We start from the raw sequence: 22,283 nt of genomic DNA, 5'->3' as shown, positions 1-22,283 counted from the left end.
GCCATAATTTCTGGTCATCACGCTTAATGACTTGCTAAAAACTACAGGGGAGATACCCGAGAACTTTCTGATTGAGTTGACCCCAGGATCCAAAAGTTGCTTGTTTCTAAGCATTTTTTTCATTAGCGATACACCATGAAGAGAAACACTAACATCAGAGTGTAGTAAAATCAAAGGGAGCTCCAGAATGTGTCCCCCCAGAAAATCTGCCCATTTTCCTTGAGATTGGTATAAAAGCCTTGAGACTTGTAATCGAACTTCGACAGCTCACTGTTTTGGTTGTGAGGAAGATGTAGGTGCTCAAGCACTGGTGGAGCAGACAACGGAAATATTGGTAGGGCTCTAGAAATGGAAAAACTTAAAGCTGTAAGTTCAAGACATGTAAATAGATGTAAATACAATTTGGGGGAGACTGAGAGAGCTAAGTAGTGCGTGCAACTTTTAACTAACTCCTGTGTTCTGCAAGTTATAGTTTATCTCTGGCAGAGGGAGCAGGCAGATCTATTCCTCTGATGACATAGATCTTGCTCATTATTTTATGTTGTGTAGAGGCTTATGGCACTAGGTTTATGCCATCCTGTTTTACTATCCGAGGCGCATTGATTGGAAACACTAGAGGGTGGTGGCAGCAGTCAAGACAGCGTATCTGCACAAAAGCGGCCTGATGCCAAGGTAGGGAAACTTCAAAATATAATGATTATCAAGAATGCAAAACAACAAGGTTGCCCAGAGCTAGTTCTGAAACATCACACAGCTTAACAAGTCCCCAGAAGGATGCATAACACATAGGTGGCTGAGGTTTGACATCCATTTTCAAATCTGCTAGACAAAGTCCAAGGAGGATACCTCTAACTTCCATTAAGTCTATGCAAATCCAAAGGGTGGGTTCTTTATATTTAATTCAAATATAAAGAAATGAACTTTTAGCTATGCCAGCAGTTAGCTGTGAGTTCGTTGAGCATAGCGAGAACTTGCCACTTGTGTACATAACCTTATGGTTCAAAAACAAGCCCTGTGGACAGCTATGATATCATGACAAATCCAGGGTCCCAGGCATTTGTATAATACGTGTTTCTTGTGGAAAAGATGTTTGCAGGTAAGTGCTTGGCTGAGCAAATGGAGAATGTAATGGACTGTGTGAATTTGATTGTACCTGGTGTCGGCGATGGACTTCATGCTCCTAGGCATAAAATATAAAGTATTCAATTTGCATTCTGTGTGTCATTTAATGCATTAAAAAGCTTTACAGGTTTGTGTGCACAAAAGATAGTACACAGTTATGTTGAATTATTTCTATGTTATTGCCCATGGGTCCTTGTATAAGTATTTAGAACACACCGCTTTCGCCCAAACTAATAAATCTCTCTGGACCTTTGAGGTTCTTTTGTGCTGGATGTTTCAGCAATTTGATATACCTTGGGAATATATTAATGGATACGATAGGGGGAAAAAAAGCTGACAGCTCATGCCTAGAGCACTGTACACATTGCTGCATTTTATGTATTGTGGTTGAAAATGGGGTATAAAAAAAATAAACATAGCTACTGGAAAACAGATCTGTATTTTGGAAACAGTGATAAGAAGAAACCAAGTATATTCCCTCGCTTTCTGAAGCCATTTCTGTTGAAGATGGGTTAAAATCCAATTACTTTCTAGAATCTGCCTTATTTTAAATGATGCTTAATGTGATAATTTTGCTTGCTTTATTGTTATTTTCGTTCAAACACTTCTAGAAAAAGAAACATTTATTCTTGAATGTCCTTCCTGAAAACATGTTTTCTTGTTTTTATCTTCAAAGCCAGAGGAACCTGGCTGAAATTACAGAGTTGATCCACACGGCTTTCTTGGTTCATCGTGGGATTGTAAATATCGGGGAGCTGAAGACTTGTGACGGGCCCATTAAAGACATGCAGTTTGGAAATAAAATGGCTATTCTGAGCGGAGACTTCCTATTGGCAAATGCTTGTACTGGATTAGCTCAGCTACAGAACACAAAGGTAAAGTGCCGAATGTACTACGCTGGCTCCCCTATAACATGTCTGGGTACATGCAGCCACCAGGGGACGGCAATCCCACTGGTACACACGCTCAGGCAATTAAGCCCCCCCCCGGTATACACAATGGACCGGTTACAAGGGAGATCTTTGATCTCCCCAACCAACTTATTTACGCTATGGAGTCTGTGCCTGATGTCATAGGTAGATGCATCACTGGTAATATTACTGTACTTAAGGCAATTTACCCCCTCCGGTATGTCCAAGCATCTACGGTATATTAATGAGGCTTTTCTTAACTTTTTTTGGCCCCAGCAAAAAGTGTTTGGGTTTTTTTTTCCTAGGAGTAGTAAGAAAGTGACTTATTGTTAATATATTCAGAGGGAGTATTTCTGTATATGCAGGATCTGCAGTCTGGTTAAGAATATTGTTTCATTTTTTTCCCCCACTAGACTCATCTTCACTGCTGATGCTGCAAGGCAAAAAATAGGCAAAATAATCTGGCTTCTGCCATATTTTAAAAGTTCAGTTCCAGCAGTGTAGGTCTTCTGTTCAAGCTCTTATAATTTGAAGGTTTTTAAACGATTTTGTATAGTGATTACAGAATTGGGTAGATACATGGAATTTATTTTTTTTTATACCTGAAGCAGTATTTGAAACATTTAACTCACTTTGACAAAACATGAATTACTATTTTATTTGTTCTTTGAATGGTTTAATCACACAAAATATTATAGCTTATTATTGCCTACGTTTGTGCCACATGATTATTACCAGCAAACTTTACCAATGAGGCATAACTTTACACGATTAAAACATATTGGAGGACAAACCTTTGTTGGATCCCCCATGCATAAAAGATTACAAGAGCTTCATAGATTCCATGGCCTTCATTCATTTCTTAAGCTATCATTAAGAAATGTTCAACTGGTGTGACATTGTTGGACACATTTCTCCATTATGAATGTAATAAGTTATTAGGGCCTTATGTTGATACATATAGATGTGGTTTTTTTTTTTTTAAACAATCATATTTAGTTTACTGTTACTTAGCTCTTTGCAAGTAAACAGATTAATATGATTCAACTACATAGGTTCTTAGCAAAAGAAGGCTGATTTTGTTTTAATATATATATATATATTTTTTAAATACTGTATAGACTAATGGTTTAATTTAAAGGTGCTGCTTCAATAACAAGATTACCAGGGCATTTTATTGATCTGGGAATGCCTACAATGCATTGTTACCTTCTGGTGAAAATACTGTTGTAACGCAAGTTCTGTTGGACAATAAGCATTAAATTCTCGCTTGCCAGAGATTGAAATATAATTTTGTTAGATCGGCCACACAAGGAGTAAGAAGACAAGATCTAGATGCATCTTTATGGGAAAATTGGAATTGACCAAAAAAAATAGTATGGACTGGTCAGCTTTTTGATTTATTTAACTTAATTTTTCTTTTATGGCAATTTAAAGCTTAAGAATTTGCAGAATTAAAAGATGTGTTCACCATCTTGGGTGCAACTTTGCAGACTTTACGTTACATATACAGTTTTGTTGACTGGCCTTATAGAAGTACATATTCCCAGAAGGAAAAATGCTCGGAAATTAAACTTTGCTAAATACTTTTAAATAGTATTGTTCCTTTTAACTGAAGGTGCAAGTTCAGTTTTCAGTGGGTTTTTTTGGGGGGTAAATCTACAATGTCATTCTATATCTCTGTGCTCATTTATTTTTAGCTTTCATTTGGAGAGCTACATATTACATTTATTGTTTTCTTTTTTTTTTTAGCTTTTGCATGTATGAAGAAAAGACTAATTTCATTAATAGTTTTAGCATTAAAGGGAATGGGTGTGTGAGAAATAGGCACACCTGTAAGCATTCTAGAGCTGGGCCCCTGCAGATCTCCTTTTTATACAAAGCATGATCAGGCCGTGGTTGCAATAAACCGCAGGATTAGCCGCACGTCAAACAGATTTCAAAGATGTGGGGAATGTGCACAACCTGGAAAATGAGTGGGGCTTGTCAAATATGTCTTGCCGCCCGGAGTCTTAATGACCAATGACGTCATGCAAAAAAAAAGTCGGTTAATGACCAATGACATGCCTGCGACCTAAGATCATTTAATGCAATGACAGTGTTTCTGTAATGCCTTGATATTTGCGTCACCATTTTGCTTCTTTTTGTTCTATGTTTAGAACATATATTTTAACAGGGAACACTGTTTATACGTAACTCAATACTTGGAAACTTCCCAGAGTGAGCTACCCAGAGATTTACCTCCTCTGGGGCAGTGGTTTCACATATGGGCAGGGCTAGCTGCACATGAGGTAGGCTTAGCCACGTGTAAAGGCAGGGCTATCCCCAGAAAGCCTTTCATGGGAAGAAACTGGGCGTGGAAAGTGGGCACGCAGTAGGTGGAATGTGGGCGAGTAATGGGCATGGTCATACACTGCCCCACAGCATGGTGAAAGAAGAATCTGGCTCAGAGACCTGGAAAAGCAGAGCTTCACTCTGAGACTCCAGGTGAAACCCCAAGAGTTTCTAGGTATGCTTAACTCACTATGTTACCTTAGTTTCTTTCACGTTCAGCTTTTGATACAAGTCAGTTCATCTTAGGTCTACTAAAACAGAGCCGTTTGTCCTGTAGTTTCTTGCACTTGCACTTGAACTTGAACTTTGCATGACTTATCCAAACCTAATACTTGCACGGTGCAAATCTAGAAGTTTGTTCTAATATAGTAGTGTTAAAGCTATACTTATCACCCTCACCTCACACAAATTGTTTCCTTTAAAATAACATCAGATAGATCAGAAATAGAGTGTAGACATTATTATTGTGGTAAGTGACTATTGTAGCTACATGGGTCTACAGAGGCCCTTTATCAGCAATTATCACTTCTATATACAGCTAAGTGACCCTAAACTTTTGAACTGTAGTGTCATATATAATATATAATCTTGATAAGTTTTTTTTGTTTGTTTTTTTTTTTTAATCTTTAACACTCCTTCTGTGGAGATGGGTGTGTATGCATATATTATTATTTTATTTTGTCTAACACTCAGACCCACCTAAGTGTTATAAGGTATAAGTCCCATTGTGCGTGTTGTGTGTCCTACCTCGATTTCAAAGCTGTGTTTTATCGCTCCTAATAAGGGTATATGTTGTATGAAAGTATTTCATTGAACTCCCAGTGATGTTCCTCACAATCCAACCCTTGGGACCGGCAATTAGCTGTGAATATCCAGAATCATAATGAAATGCAAAGCTATCTAATAATTGCCAGCGGTAAAATTAGCAAAGTCAATTATTTTCCCCGAGGCTTTTTTACTGTAGATATTCAGAGTGTAAAAAATAATTGCCTTAGGTATCACTTTGATTTTTAAATAACACAAATTCTGTGTTCATAATTCTTATAATTAATCTGTTCTCTCTGCACTTCGGCATGCTAAACATTTAGTCTAAAGTTAATTAAAATGGTAGTTTTTTTAAATCTGTGCTAATATCCTTTGAATATTGTAACAGTAAAAGAAAAAAAGGATTGCAGTAATGATGGGATATTTTATATGCTATATCTCTGACTTTCGTTCACATTTATGTAAACCATTATTTCTTAAAATGTATTTATTATGGATGGCGAAATATCTTAATAGACATTAATAGATCTTAATAGATTTCAGTTTATGTGAGTGTAAAAGTGTAAATCGGCTTCAATGGAACCATGGACTGCTTCTCCATAGTTTACTGCAAATTAGTGCTAAAGCCTACCTCTTGGGACATATATGTTTAGTGTGTAATTCAGTAAACAGAGCCTTGTGGCTATGCATTATGAAGGATAAACTAGTGATTCCTTCAAGAAGGACTGCAAGCTGTCAGGTTAGTGAAATTAGTATTTCTTCTCACTTTAAGAAACCAAAACCCAGTAATGTTTTTCGCTAGTGTGACTGTTGCTAGGAGCGTTGTGTTTTTAACCATCTGAATTAATTATGCATTATAAAGGACCATCCCCATACCTCCCAACCATGCTGTTTTCCACTGAAAGGTCCAGTTTTTCATGCACTGTCCTAGCTAGGTTCCTCACTGTCCTGTTTTTGTGGGCTAAAGATTTCCTCTGACCAATCCAAAGATCTGTGAAATTTATTATGGTCTGACCCAGCCCTTGTCAACTTTTAGCCCCACCTGCCTCCAGCTACACCCCTCATTAACATAGTCCCGATTCAGCACATGAAATGTCGAGGGTATGCATCCCTGACAGGTTTCCCCTGCAAGAAGGGCTGAGCTAGACCTGCATAAAGCATGGTTCATTCAGAGAAGTTCTCAAAATTCAGAAGGCATCATACAGGGCTATCCAAGCTATTCTAAGTCTCACTGGGGTTTGCCATTCATAATATATGGTGAAGTATGTGAGTTAAAAACACAACTCTATGCGAAAGTTCCAAATTAACTCCCTGTTTCGTGAATAAATTCAATTTTGTAGCAGACCATACCATATGGTTCACTTGCTAGTGGTCCGTGTCCTATATCTTCAGTGGTGTCCAGAATCATCTTGGCCACTTGTAGACATTTCCATATATCGTTATCCAACTTAGTGTGCAAGTTAACTCATTGATATCTAGTGATAGTATTCCTGAAATTATATTTATTATTGTATGATGCCACAAGACCTACTTTTAAGATTTAGTTCCTTTACATATGAAAGAATAAACAATGAATGTGCTTGGGTGGAATTCACTGGGTTATTTTTTTCCCCATCCTCTTTATTGTCCCTGGCCCATGGAAATTTCCAGTGCACTCTATAATACAATCCCTTGGCGGTGCTCAAATCAGACCTTGTAAACCATCCTGCAAAGAAAGAATATTCCATCTTTTTCAATTAAGTTTGGAACAAAACTTGCAATTCTATCCAATGTTACTTAACAATTTTGAGAGTTCCAAACTTTGCCTCTTAGTTTAAACAGTGTTATAAGTTCTGAAATGTAAGCGGGTATCACCGATTTTAAACTATTTTATATTTCCTATCTATTTATGGTGTTAAATTGTACCTCCCAACATTTTAAATAACCAAAGAGGGACAGTTTCTGCTTTAGGGGATCTGGGTAGAGGTGGGCCAGGGGCCAGGGCTTTACATGATCTTTTATGTGACTTTGTGAACCATTGATAGCTATTTATATAGTTCTTTATTTGGAAGAAGAAGAATACCTTTATCTACATTTTTTTCATCTATGCACAGATTTTCTGCAGTTTCTATACGCTGCTGTAACTTTAAGGGCCCTAGGACACTGTGATCTACTCATTCTTAGCAAGCATTCTGAGCCTCCTAGAAAAGAGTGGCATCTGAAGAAGAAAAGGGACTGTCCTTCCTTAAGAGGAACACTTGGTGGATTATGGTTTATAATATATTTAGAAATATTTATGACTTGGACTTTTAGTCTTTTAAACGCATTAGTGTTCCATTGCTTTGATTCTGACCATGCAGGTTTATGTGGGCTTTTTCTAAGTTTTGCACCATTCAGTTATATTCACATTTAGCTCTTAACAACCACAAAACAATGTTATAAACACTGTCTGAAAGTAAACAAGAACAGTCACGTTTAACAATATTGCACAGTTCATTTTGTTAGTTGTTGTCACATGTGTCTGGAACTGAAAATATACGGTATGTACCAGAACATGTTCCAGAATTGTGTAGTTGATACTACCTAGAAGTGGATGAAGAAAGAAGACAGACGAAGCGGAACTGTGGGAAAGAAGACAGAGGTATGAAAGCAGTCAGTAGAGAAGGGAGGGAGAGAGTAAAAGTGTGTGAAAGAGAGTGAGTTAGAGTGGGAGTATGAGAAAGTGTGAGTGGGAGTGAGTGTGAAAAAGCAATGACATGCAAACAAAAATGATGGGAGATGGTATACACTGCATCACCGTTAATGTCTGGCTCAGTACGTAGTGATGGGAGTTATGCTGTACCACCGTCTGTGGCAATGCACTTGTCAGTAGGTGTCAGGGTCCTACCTCAATCCCCCGGCGGCAGCAAAGGTCTCCACCCAACGGTGGAGTTGCGGGACGTCCGGGACTTCGGTCGCGGCCCACTGCGCCCTACGGTAGGCCGCATCCCCGGACTCCAGTGCGGCGAACGCCGCACAGGAGAAACGCCACACGTGGAGTGCGCCTCCACTGATGAGAAAGTCCTGGTTAGGGGCGGGATGAGTAGTGATTGACAGTCACTATTCCATTTGGACATACTGAGGAGGGATGGGTCTCTGTTATTGGTGGGGAGGAGCTGATTTCTAGAGGACTATTTAAACCCGCAGCTTCTCGGCCTCATTACTCCGCTCCAAACCCTGCGTACCCTACAGTAAGTGTTCCTGACCAGCAGTTTGGAAAAGGGTTCTGCTAGAGCTGCACTCCGGCAGCTGCTGTGTCCTGAGAGAGAGACTGCTCTGAATGAGCGAGCGCCTAGAAAGCCCTGAACGGCAGCTGCCTTATATATAATATATATGCGTCCTCCTGGCTCCAGCTCCTCCGTTTTGTAACCTCAGAATAAAATGTATGCTGTCCCGTTATCTCAGAATAAAATTTATGCTGTCCCCTAATCTCAAAATAAAGTTTATGAAGAACATTGCTAATACTAAAATGCAAGAAAGGCCTTTGTGAAACGATGCTTGAACAGCTCAGAGAACAAAGATTGGCACTTGCATTTTTGCAAGTGCCAATTACATAAAATCTACTATTTTACCATTATGAATTATTTGATCCAAAAGCTTAATTGAGGGGGAGCTGGAAATATCCAAAATTAGCTAGTCTAGTAAAGTGTTGCTTACAATATTGGTTACTGTTACAATGACAATTAGTCCTCTAAATCTACCACAACAAACATCTGTTATAATAATTAACATCTTAAGGACCAGGCTGTTTTTTTATTTTTTGTACCCTTGGTGAACAAGGCTGTTCTAACATTTTTGTGGTGCTTGTGTGTACAGGGCTGGCCTTAGGGGTGTTCGACCTGTGCGGCTGCACAGGGCAGCATGGCAACAGGGGCGCCTGCCCGGGACTTAAATTAAAACATCGGGGGATTTTTTGTTTGTTTGTTTTTTTACTTTATTTAACATCCTCCATGTTAAATAAAGTTTTTAATTTAATTTAATTGAAGGCAGTGAGAAGGGGCAGAGGGGGGAGATTTTTTTCCTTTCTTTTTTTGGGGGGATGGGGGGCGCCAGAGGAGTAGTCCTCACAGGGAGCCAGAACACATAAGGCCGGCTCTGTGTGTAGCTTTTTTTTTTGTTCTCTCTTGTTTAGTGTACCCACACAAGTTATATTTTTTTTTTTTAAACAAGGCAGCCTTTCTTCAGATAACATTTTTTGATCATATCATCAAATTTCCTATATATATATATATATATATATATATATATATTTATTTTATTTTTTTTATTTTTTATTTTTTTTTGAAAACTAGATACTAGATATTTCAAATGCTTTTCCATGCTAAGATTTTTGGGAAGATACAGCGCCAAGTTTAATCACTTGCTCATATCAATACAATTTAATTTTTTTAACATTTTCTTTGAACTGGATTATTTGTCATGGTGAAATCACTGAGGTGTTTATTGTAACTGATCACACAGTGATTAATAGGCTGGGCTCCATTTACCTGCATGGTTGGCAGCAATGCATGTAGTCAATCCCCTGCGGGAGCTCCTGACAGACACTCTAGGAACTCTTTTACTTTGTAGTGGGCGCCAGCATCTTATGAGAGGCAGCATGCCTCTCCCTATCGCGGTTGCGATTACTCTCAGGACCCCGGATTGTTTTGTGTATGTTGCTGAATGCCTTAGTATTGAGTCGCTTCAGAAACACATCTAAGCTTAGGAGGCGATCTTCACTTACGTTCTTTTTAAGCAGCCAGCCGTCAATATGAGGGCATTGCAGCAACACCATTTGAGAGAAGAAAGTGATCATTGTAAGCTTATTTAACCCCATGACGTGCCAGGCACGTCATTGGTGTTAAGTGATTAAAAGAGGTGACGTATAAGTGGGCGAGGCACAAATGGGCGATATACAAGGCGCGGAGCCAATGGGTTGTTCAGAATGTTCTATGGTTGCTCTGACTGGCCTTCTGGTGACTGTGGCAACCGTTAGCCTGCTGCTTCTGTCTATTCATATGGTTAAATTGTTGGCTATGAGTAGTAGGGGACGGGCTCCTTGGCGTCTGCCTACGAATAGGAGCGGTTGCAGGCAGACTTGTTGTCGTCTTCAGCAGTAGAAAGCTTACAAATGTGTGGTATTTAACTGTTTCATTTGCTTGTTAGAATCTCCCTTGTCGCTCGTTGAATAAAGCAGAAATGTAATGATTTGCTCCTGTTTGTGCCGCAGACCTCTTCCACACAGTTTTGTGTATGCCATCTGTCAGCAGTTAAATGGCTGTTATATTGACAAGACAAAACTGCCTGTACGGAATAGTTAACACCACTTAGAAATATCATTGTTGTCACTTTACGCTGTCCGGCATTGACTGATTTCATTCACAAATCAATTTGCTACTGTTTATTGCAGTCAAGAAGCTGAAATGAGGCTCTTTCATAGCAAATGCAATTTGTTTTTCTTCCTGTTTAGACAGTTTACAAGGTCACAGGTACTCCTTTTGGACATGACTAAAATACCCCAAGCCAAGTTTCTTGTGTACCGTTGCAGTATTACATCAAAATTCTCTTTTTCTGTGATATTTAAAATGCCTAGAACATTGAATGTTTCATGGCTCTTTTGCCCATGCTATTAAATGAACACGTTACGATCACAATCTAAATGTAATTTGTCGGAAACATAAAATATTTACTTGTGACTCTCTTTGTGTGATATGTTTTTTAACTCCTACATGACCTTAGATTGCACTATTACATCCTAAAATAAGTTTCTCAACCAACCACTAAATAAACTGAACAGTGATATATAACATGTGAAAGAAATCCTATGTAAAATTGCAGAGATTGATTTTTCAATTATTGTATAGAAATCACATTATACTTAATAATTTCATTTAAAATAGAAGCCATGGCTGTTCTAAAATCTGCTAAATCTTTAAAGGGCCAATTTTTTTTCAAGGCAATTACAGCATATAATACTTCTGTCTCATACCACCCATTTTTTTTTTTTTTTTGAATAACATTTTTTATTCGGATTCGTAGACAAGAGAATGAAAATACATACATCTAGTGTCCGCAGTCAAAAAAGGAAAATGATCCCATAAAATGCTGCAGAATAAGTACAGAGGAATCCATAATAAGATACAATGATACAGAAAGAAACAAGTAAAGATACATTGGATCCGTATCGACAAATAAAAGTGAGTGAGCCTGCAGGCTGGTGCGATATGTTGTCACTAAATCAGTACAGAGTGAAAAATGATGAATCCGAATTAAATCTTTTTTCAGAAAACCAAACAAAAAAAAGGTAATACAAAACATAAGAAAGTCGGGTGGGACTGTAAGCAATAATCACAGTAATGGACATAATGTAAATAAATGCGTGAATCAATCATCAAGGGAAATAGTATCACGATTATTGAGCCAGGGAGACCAAATTTTTTGATATAGTTCACAGGAAAGAGAGGATTGATGTGACATTTTTTCTAAGGAGCAGTGCCTATCCAAGACAGTCAAAACCTCAGATAAAAGTGGAGGGGCGGCAGATTTCCACGAGCGTGCAATACATAGCTTTACAGCTATAAAAAAATGGACAACCAATTTACGGACAGGACCGGGGGGGGGGCTCCGGGAACATATGTAGTAGTGCAGTTTCCGGGAGAGGGTCTAGTCTAATGTGAAGTAGGGAACCGATTATGGAGAATAACTTCCTCCACAATGGAATTAATACAGGACAAGACCACCACATGTGTAACATTGTGCCATCATGGCCACACCCTCTCCAACAAGATCTGGAGTAACCAGTGACCATAAAGGAAAGGCGGACTGGCGTCAGGTACCAACGACAGCTAAGTTTTTTTTGTGGAGTTCCAGATCATACCACCCATTTTTAACTCAAAATGTTGATCTATTAAATCAACGGAAGTTGTAAAAAAAATTTTGATGGAATATCTAGCTCTGGGTTACACGCGGGCTTCCCTTATGTCTGTTCTCTTTGGGGTGGACCAAGGTTTGTTTATACAATGACATTGGACACAAACTATGAAAGTTTAGCAAGCAAAATAGGTGTATTGGAACTGACATCTTGTATTCATTAAAAAATTGTTTCTGGACAAAATGGCCAATTAATGCAATATAACCAGAAAATGTGTTGTTTTTTTTCATCTCGGATTACAGCTTTGATATCGCACAGATTTAAACAATATGATATACAGATAATACAGATAGACAATATGGCTTGGTAGCGTAGGGTCAACTGTTTTAGAGCTTGATTGAGTTTAAGCAACTGTCTATTACATTAACATTTTTAACATACAGTTCGTAAGATTTTTGTAGTATTTTTTACTGAGATTACCTCTCTCCTTACCAGCATGCATCAACAAATCTTTGCAACTCATTCTCAAACTGATGCAGAAGATGCAGTAAACTAGGTATAGATGAAGGCCCACACTGCTCCAAGCATAGAGACGGGAGGTTACCGAGTGACCTTCAATCAGACTTAGGTCACTGGGAAGCGGAGCAGTGTTTGGTCACACCTGTAACCTACCATTCTTCGGCCAACTCTCCGCTCTTTCAAAGTCTAAATAGTGCTAGCCCTGCTCCTATCCATGGTTGGCCCTGCTACTTTATTGTGGCCACATACCATTTCTGTCTCCTATAAGAAACAGGAGAGTGGGAGCACCGGGGAAGGCCAACACTGGGTGATTCCCAGATACACCCAGGCATAATCAGCTTGACAACAGGTACGTTGGTACTTTTGCCAGCATGCAGCCAGTGGCTTAGTGTTGCTACCCAGGGGCCCTGTCAAAAACACAAATCAGGAAAAAAACAGTGATTTGCATAACGGTGTCAGTGTAAAGAAAAATGATAAATATGTAAATAAGGCCATTCATAAAAAGGTAAGGATATCTGACCTGTGGTTGCCAAGTGACGATCGGTTCCATTCAGTTCCTTGATACCGTTGCATCAGAAAAAGACATCTGAGGTCCTGAAAGCTTATGTAACTTTACATCTTCTTTTATGTTGGCCAAATAAAAGGTATCAGCTTTGATTAAGTATCCATTTTCTCTTCAGCTCATATAACACTATCCATTTTTCTCATAAAGGAATTTAACATTCTAGTAGTAATTTTGATTAAAACAGGGAATCGGTGCTCATATTTCAGGTGATGGAGAAAAAGCTAAGTATTCAGCATTGACGTTCATTCTATCACTTTGACATTTCGAGTGTACTTTGTGTCTTTCTACATTCCTCCTCTTCTTACCAGTACCAGACTCAAGACAGTCATCCGCACAAACCATAGGAATTATTAGTGATTGATTGATCTATGCTCTGTGTCTCAGCCATCAGAATAGTCTCAAGATGTTTCCAGTGTATTCTGTAATTCAATATGTTGTTTGGCATTTGGTTTCACCCTGTTGTAGACATATTGGCGATATCCAATCCTGTAGGATTTGGGAGTAGGGCTTATCTGATACCTTTTTGGGAAAAATAGAGGGGTGGAAAGCCCCTTATTTTACTTGCGTTCCTCAGTTAAATAACTCAACACATGTGGCCATTCTTTAGGTACATTGTCCTTTTCTGGCTGAATCCTGTTTCTGCAATATTTCCATTGTATCTAATTACAAGTCTTTAGGGTAGAATAGGTTACAAACATGGCAAATAATCATGGGTAAGAAAAGGGCTACTGTATTTCATCTGCGTATTTGTAATAAACACACAGGTATAAAAAAACTTGTTCAGTGCAGTAGTGTCTTTGAGTTTTCTTTTTTTTGCCTGTAAATGGGTTAATATGGGTTGGGGGGGTTAAAAAAAAAAAAAAAAAAGCTGAAACACAATAGGTCTTTAGGAAGTTTTATTATCAAATAAAGGTGGATTGTGATACCGAGAGGTATAGGGTTATTTAGGGCTACATCCTTCAGCTTGATGTCTTCAATTACAAGAATGATAAAGACTGAAACAAAATCCCTTAATTCAATCAGAACTAGGCAGAGTTATAGGAAGCAGAGGCTGAGGATTGGATTTCCTCTGAAGTGCACGCATAGGAAATTAAACATTCAAGAACCGAAAACTTTGAAAGCAGCTGAAGGGGTAGCCTGGAGCTATACTGGTTTGAAATTGGTACATTGGATTTGCAGTCAACCACAGCTTCTATATACTTTTCTTTCAACATTTTTTATTTTTATTTATCTTCAAGTTCAAGACATGTTGTTATAGCAAACTGACAATGACATAAATTATATTCTAAATGAAAGTGCCTTCATTAGCTTTTTAAAAAAAAAAAAAAAAATCATTTGTGATGCTTGTTAAAGTGTTTGCAGTTGCTTTCACCGATGTTCACATAGTCACCAGAGTAAGACTGCAGTTATCTTGCATAAAGGGAAAGGCTGTCAAGAGCACCAAGGGAGCCATCACACTCTGGTCTGCTTTGACTTATTGTATGGGGACTACAAAGAACTTGTTTTGTTGATGTACTTCTCAAAACAGCCACTAGGGGGTTAAGAGTAACTAGGGAAGCATTTGTCTGATAACTAGATCCATTGTTTGCTTCCTTTCTGTATTCTAGGCATTCGCTTTCAGTAAATATGTTTTGCGTATGTTTGGATAATCTAGTTCTGTTAGCTAAATGTGTTTATAAGCTCCCTTCAGGATGAGTATTAATGCTCTGTGTATGGGGCAGATTTTATTACATTATTGACATTGCTTAGAGAGCAAAATAGATACTTTTTTTCATTTGTATATTTGTGTGCTTAAAACATATAATTTAATCTAAAGTTACTTAAGGTTAAACTGTATTATTTCCAACTGCTGTACCTTTCAGAAATTGCAGTAATTAGGTACACGTAAACTCCTCTTGCCCCTATAAATACTTCCTGATGAGGAAGCAAAGAGTATGACAAATTCCATCAAAATATGGAAATATTTGCATGCTTGTTCCGGGATGCGTTAAAACATTGATTTCATAAAGAAAACCCCTGTATCGCAGATGAAGTTTCCCTTCACCACGTTAATGTTTGCAATGTGCTACTATGAATACATGTTTGTTGGACGTGGATCAGCTGTGACAGGTCAGCTCTGTAGAACAGCAAAGGGATATGCGGTGTTAGCATTGAGGGAGATGACATAAGGCAGCAAATGATCTTCAGATGGCTGACTTCTCCCTGCAGCAAGGTGTGTCCCTTGTCTTCATATTAAAACAGATGGAGTAGCCTAGAGGAATTTTTATTATTGCATTTGGCACGTATTTATAATGGCCGCACTGCTTCCACTTGAACTGGAAGCATTTGTGCTTTCATCTAGGTCTTCTTTTTCAGATAAGATATCTTTGCAATATAACTGCTCACATATAAAAATTAGACCAATATTTGGCGCCATACTTGGATTACAAGAGGACGTTGTTCATGTTTTAGTGTAAAATGAGTTTGCCTCTGTAAACATCAAATACGTTTGCTTAGAACAGTGGTTCTCAACCTGTGGGTGGCGATCCCTTTGGGGGTCGAACGACCCTTTCACAGGGGTCGCCTAAGACCATCGGAAAACACATTTCACAATATATATAATTACATAATTTTATGGTTGGGGGTCACCACAACATGAGGAACTGTATTAAAGGGTCGCGGCATTAGGAAGGTTGAGAACCACTGGCTTAGAAGAAGTATTTAATGCAACATCATTGGATATTGTTAATTCTAACAATATGGAAGGTAAAATTCAACATTGAATCAGCAGTAACCCTAAAGTTTTAGCCATCATATGCACTTTAATATAACACGGTATGTCAGTGTCACATTAAAGTGTGCCTATTTTTACATGTAGATTCCTTGAGGGATTCATCAGAATCAATCCGCTGCCAGCTTATTGCCTTACTGGAGAGATCCATCCATGTGTACACCACCAGCCAACTCTAGGGCTGGATTGAATGACATTTTTAGGGGGGTCTTTTAGACTGTCCTTTAATTATACAATATTCTACATGCATGCATACAATGATTCCCACGAGCCCTTTAACCTACAAAAAAAATCACCTTAAAAGGGTCAGGGTCGTCATTAAACTAGGAAGAAAAAGAAATATTTATGACTTACCATTAGTTGACGCTGCAGATCCATGGCTGCAGAGCCCTGTCTCCTCTGTAGTTGAGTTTTTATACCATTGATTGGCTGGTTGAAGCTGCCAATCAGTGGCAAAAAAGTGCTCTCACTGCAGTCAGTGGCAACGCTTTCCACGCATTGTCGAATACTCCATGCACTCATAAGGAAGACTTAAATGGACCACTTAGCTATGATTTGCATTAATGTGCATAGGATAGCTGAAGTGTGTCCCTTTCAAACGAACAGTCCTGGCTTATGATTTATTGTTAGCTGTTTAGGCGAATGGTAATAGCTTGTTGAATATGTTTTTATTGGAATTAGATTTGATAAGTTACAGGCGACGATACTTATCATTGTATTACGTTATGTTACCATACAGCTGTGTTATATTACAATTCATATGTTTTTGTTTTAGGTTGTGGAACTTGTTTCTAGCGCCATTGGGGACCTGGTGCAAGGAATATATTATGAAAATTCCTACTTGCCAGAGGTAAGGTTGCTGAACTGTTTTTATTTTGTCCCTGGAATTCACCCTGTTCTGTGGCATCAAATGATAGTGGCACAATCAAGTGGTACATTACCTTACTCCAACTAAACAAACCCTCTAATGGTTTTAAAGTCACTGTTACATATCCTAGTTTAGTGCTGCACTAAGAGGGAAGCTAAGAAGAAAAAACACAACAATACTTTCTTGTATATATATTAGTGAGTGAAGCAGATTACTATTGATTAGAAAAAAATAAAACAGGCAGGCCACGCTCAAGCTTCCAATGACCCTAAACAACTGCAAAAGTCTGTTATCAAGATTTTTGTAAGTATTTACAATAATCCGTAAATAAGATACAGAATAAGCATCAAATAGCAGGTGTTTTTTTTTACTTCAAATGTCTGCATGCATATTTGTAGACTTACAATCTTGAGTATGGTCACTATTGGACCGTTCTGAACTTCATGTGAACACAGTTACTCGAAAATCAAGTTGCATGGTAATCTTATTGCGTGTCTTAGCTACATCCAAAAAACACACAAGTCTCTGACATGCTGTGCAAAAGTAATTGGCCCCTTCCCGATTTCTTCTACCTTTTATTATTTGTCGCATTTAAATGTTTTAGACCATACAACTAATTTTAATATAAGACTGACAAAATCCACCTTTAAATTATAATTTCATTTATTGAATGTAAAGAGTTAATCGAAACCTATATCACCTATATGAAAAAGTAATTGCCCCCCTAAACCTGATAACTGCTTGTGCCACCCTTGGGGGCAACAACTGTAATCAAACATTTGTGATGACTGGCAATGAGTCTCTTACATGGCTGTGGAGGAATGTTGGTGGACTCTTCATGGTAGAATTGTTTTAATGCAGCCACATTGGAGGGTTTTCTAGGATAAACTGCCTTTTTAAGGTCATGTTACAGCATCTCAATCGGATGCAAGTCAGGACTTTCACTATGCCACTATTTTTGAGCCATTCAGAGGAAGACTTGCTTGTGTGCTTCAGATCATGATCCTGCTACATAAACAAACTGCCGTTGAGCTGTTGACTGGAAATTCTCTTTTATTATTTTCTGATAGAACCATGAATTCAATAATCTATCAATTATAGAAAGTTGCCCAGGTCCTGAAGCCGCAAAGCAGCGATGCACTCTTTGTGGGATTTAGGTAGGCCGACCATGGTTTTCACAGTGGTTTGCTGGGGTCCTAGGCTTTGTAACCATTTCCAGAGTCAATGAATGATAGATGTCGGTGACTGACTGCCATCTGTTCTTGAATTTCTTTAGATGGCGGCCTCATGGGTTTCTTTTCGAGACCTTTTAGCCTACTTAACTTTGCAAGACAGGTTCTATTTAATCTAATGTTTAGATTCAACAGGGCTGGCAATAATCATGCCTGGGTGTGTCTAGTAAAATTAAACCCAATTATCAATTAACTTGGGTTACTTGGTTTATTTAGTAGCTAAGGGGATAGTTACTTTTTCACATAGGGACGACAGGCTTTTTTCCTTCTGTACGTGAAATCATTTACTCCGGTTTACTTTGTCTGTTATAATTCGTTTCATGATCTGTAACATTTAAGTGTGACAAGTATGCAATAATAGAACAAAACGGATATGTGTAAGTACTTTTTTATAGCACTGTAGATGTACAGGCCATTACATGCTGTCAAACTGGGGCCCCATCTTTGATCACAGAATGTCATACAAGGTCATGCCTGGTATCCAGACTTTGATGAGGCTGGTTATCTCCCTCCCCTGCACCTAGTGATAATAACAAAACTGTAATTGGAACGATAAAATGGATCCTGAGGATTAACAAGAAATCAACAAGAAGATTTAGAGATTAATATTACAAAAAAACTTCCCTGGTTATTTTCCACTAAATGCCCTTTGTAAAATAGCTATGATTTGCCTGGCTTCCTTTTTATGATTTGATTATTTTATTGCTTAGTTGTCAAGTGGAATCTGTACTACATTTACAGAATATTTTCAGTTCACCTTCTCTTTATAAAAAAATTTCATTTTTCAAATTCTTTATTAACTAGTTACGAATTTGAGTCCAAAGAAACCTTTTCTTCAAACAAATGAAATGATTCTGTAATCAGCTTTATCTACTCATATTATGAACAATGCGATAGGCATAAATGTAACTAGTTATGCAGTTAAGCTACTGGATGTTTTTATCAGAGATGTGATATGTGAATCATTTGCCCATATTTCAAAATGTTATTTCCCACCAGTTGCTAAAGTTATCTTAATAATAATGTCAGAATACCGTATGAAGTAAAAATTGCTTCATTTGCCACAATCATCATCTTGCCTTGTGCATAATAGAGGGTGAAATTCAGTAATGAGGTCTTGTTATAGCTGTGTGCGATGAGATGGTATAATTCATGTAGGTCCACGGGGCCTCCAGGAATCTGATCTTTTTTTTTTCTTTTCAGTGTGAAAGTAGGGGTAATTTTGAGAATAAATTTGCAGTTAAAAAACGCAACAAAAATAAAATCAGTAGTATGGCTGTGTATGGTATGTTTTATGCATAACTGCATAGAAACATAGAATTTGACAGCAGATGAAAACCATTTCCCTCATCTAATCTGTTTTCCAGCGGTATTATTTCACTTCGCTAACAATGACAAACCTATTTTCTGTCGAGGAACTTTGATCAAATATATACTGTTGATATGCATTGAGGGTATTGGTGTATCGCACAGACAGCCTCCGTTACTCACCTTCACTTACGCCGAGGCTTCTATGAAGCTGCAGTGAAAGTGCCTGTCAGCAACGGACCCGGGTAGAGAGGCAGACCGGTGTATGGGAGGGGGGGAGGAGTCAGAGGGGTTTATGGGAGCCACCCTCCCATACACCACTCTGGCTCCTCCCCCTCCCATACGCCACTGCCTCTCTACCCGGCTCCCTGGTGTCTTGTGAACCTCCGTTGCTGACAGGAGGCAGAGTGGAGTATGGGAGGGGGGAGGAGGCAGAGTGGAGTATGGGAGGGGGGAGGAGGCAGAGTGGAGTATGGGAGGTGGGAGGAGGCAGAGTGGAGTATGGGAGGGGGGAGGAGGCAAAGTGGTGTATGGGAGGGGGGAGGAGGCAAAGTGGTGTATGGGAGGTGGGAGGAGGCAGAGTGGAGTATGGGAGGTGGGAGGAGGCAGAGTGGAGTATGGGAGGGGGGAGGAGGCAAAGTGGTGTATGGGAGGGGGGAGGAGGCAAAGTGGTGTATGGGAGGGGGGAGGAGGCAAAGTGGTGTATGGGAGGGAGGAGGAGGCATAGTGATGTATGGGAGGGGGAGGAGGCAATGTGATGTATGGGAGGGGGGGAGGCAAAGTGATGTATGGGAGGGGGAGGGGCCAGAGTGATGTATGGGAGGGGAGGAGCCAGAGTGGAGTGTGGAAGGGGGAGGAGCCAGAGTGGTGTATGGGAGGGGGAGCCAGTGTGGTGTCTAGGAGGGGGAGGAGCCAGAGTGGTGTCTGGGAGGGGGAGGAGCCAGAGTGGTGTATGGGTGAGTTATAGTGGTACAGTGGCATATCAGGGGGCACAGTGGAATCTGGCATATAAGAGGTATAAGGCATATATGGGGGCAGAGTGGCAAGCTGGGGGCCAGATGTGCATAACTGGGGGCAGTTTGGTAAATAAAAGAAAATATAAACTTTTTTCTCAGTTTTTATTAAATAGGAAAAATAGTTAACATATGAATTAATATTTACTAATAACTTTGTTTTAAGACCTAGTTTGAGAAACACAGTGTTTGGGTTCTTGTAGCTCTTATTATTATGTCAGTAAAATAAGAAGGTGAATAGAGAAATGCCATTGCAATAAAGAGATGAAAGTGTAAATTGTACCTTTTTTATTACATTTTTTAAAATTGAAAAAAAATAGCATTTTTTTATTCGATTAATCGAAAAAATAATCGGCCAACGAATCGATTATTAAAATAATCGTTAGTTGCAGCCCTAGTTATTACTAAATATATTTTGACATTAGTTATATTGTCATTCTGCTTGCTTAGAAAATAGAAATCATTTTAAAGAATGCAAGATGTCTTGAATCCCTCCTCACAGTGTAAATTCTTACACTAACATTATTTCAGTATCAAAATTATTTTCATCAAGTTTCAGTGGAGAGACAACATATTCATGTGGCAGTGCCCAATAAGGCACTGGATTTTTCTTCACTAAAGTTGTCTTGTATGAGAGTTGTGGTCAGGGCTGGATTAATGGCAGAGCACATGAAGCGATTGCTCCTGGGCCCCAGCGTTCTGACTGGTCAAGGTGAGAGGTATGAAGCCCCACGAATCAGCGATCCAATCAGGTCCCGCAGCGTGCACCCATCATGCTCCCTCGCTGACACTGTGCGCCCAGAAATTACATGAATTCTTGGCGCACAGTGTCAGTGAGGAAGGATGAGAGCCGTGCACTGCGGGACCCAATCAGATCGCTGCTCAGTGAGGAAGCTGCAGGAGGGAAGTGGAGGATGTGGTAAGTACTGTTTGTGTGCATGTTTATATATAGATCATATATATATATATATGTGTGTATGTCTATATGTATGCGCATGTATGTATGTGTGTATATATATATATATATATTATATATATGTATTGAGTTAGAAGAACTCAAGTCTGTAGGAAGCTTATTTAGACAGTTCATTCTTACAGGGCTAAAGATAGAAGAGGAGGGATGGTCTCTTGTAGAATGACATAATATTTAAGGAAAAAGTCAATTTAAGTATGCTTCCAACACTTCCTACAAATTATGCCAATGTCTTTAACTTATAGAAACTTTCCCAACTAATTCAAAATACTTACCCACATGCTTTACACATATGCCATCTCAACCACATGTTAAGGGATCACAGTTTAAAGAAGAATGCATATTAAGGCAAAATCACTTTAAGTAGAAGCTGCAGCTACCTACTTCCTCCATGGTCTGTGTATTCTCACCAATGAAAGGCTACTTAAACAACCAGTCAGTGGCAGGGAAGTGCTTCTTTTGACTTTCCACACATGCTCATGGGGGTCTCAATAGACTCCCACCTGCAAAAGTCGCCGAACCAGCTCTCGAACTGGCTGGCGGTAAGTATGTCATGTGCAAGGAGAGAGATGTTTGGCGGAACACATCTGCGGAATGGAAAATAGCTAGGCTCCAGTCGAAGGCATATGAGGGGATTCTTGCAGTGCATTTGCAGGGGGGACCTTTCAGATATCATATGCCATAACATGCATGGGTGGAGTTTCCTCCAGCCTCCTCTTGCTCGGTTTCTGTGTGATATATTCTGTAAAGGAGTACATGTGCACACAGTGACCTAGGCGCGAGATTGGCTATGAAATGGCATGGGGCTGTTTCTCCTGTTATCAGAAGTGTGTCCAGGAAGTCCACGGAATATGGTGTTGCACCCCACATTTTCATGCTTTGCCATGGAAGGGAACTTGATAATATGCATATTAATTCATTTAATGTGTTATAATAGAAGTCTGTTTCCTCTAACCCCTTCAAGACCGGGACGTACCTGGTACTTCCTGGTCATAGGTCACCGCCAGACCAGTGATCCATAGCAGCCACCCCCCC

The 22,283-nt window shown here is 39.1% G+C and overlaps 1 protein-coding gene across 1 annotated transcript in view; it reads left to right on the top strand.

Moving 5' to 3' along the window:
- Positions 1–22,283, top strand: part of LOC149284597 (all trans-polyprenyl-diphosphate synthase PDSS2-like) — an 88,360-nt gene that overhangs the window by 47,868 nt on the left and 18,209 nt on the right. Inside the window, exons 3-4 of the mRNA XM_089496458.1 lie at positions 1,799–1,997; positions 16,630–16,704. Of these exons, the coding sequence (XP_089352584.1) occupies positions 1,799–1,997; positions 16,630–16,704 (274 nt within the window). The remainder of the gene's footprint in view (positions 1–1,798; positions 1,998–16,629; positions 16,705–22,283) is intronic.

The sequence above is a fragment of the Sceloporus occidentalis genome, unplaced genomic scaffold (assembly GCF_023333645.1).
Source record: "Sceloporus occidentalis isolate IW3139 unplaced genomic scaffold, rSceOcc1.0.p SCAF_90, whole genome shotgun sequence".
Lineage (NCBI taxonomy): Eukaryota > Metazoa > Chordata > Lepidosauria > Squamata > Phrynosomatidae > Sceloporus > Sceloporus occidentalis.
The sequence above is the reverse complement of the archived record's forward strand: the minus strand, read 5'-3'. Positions and strand labels throughout refer to the sequence as shown.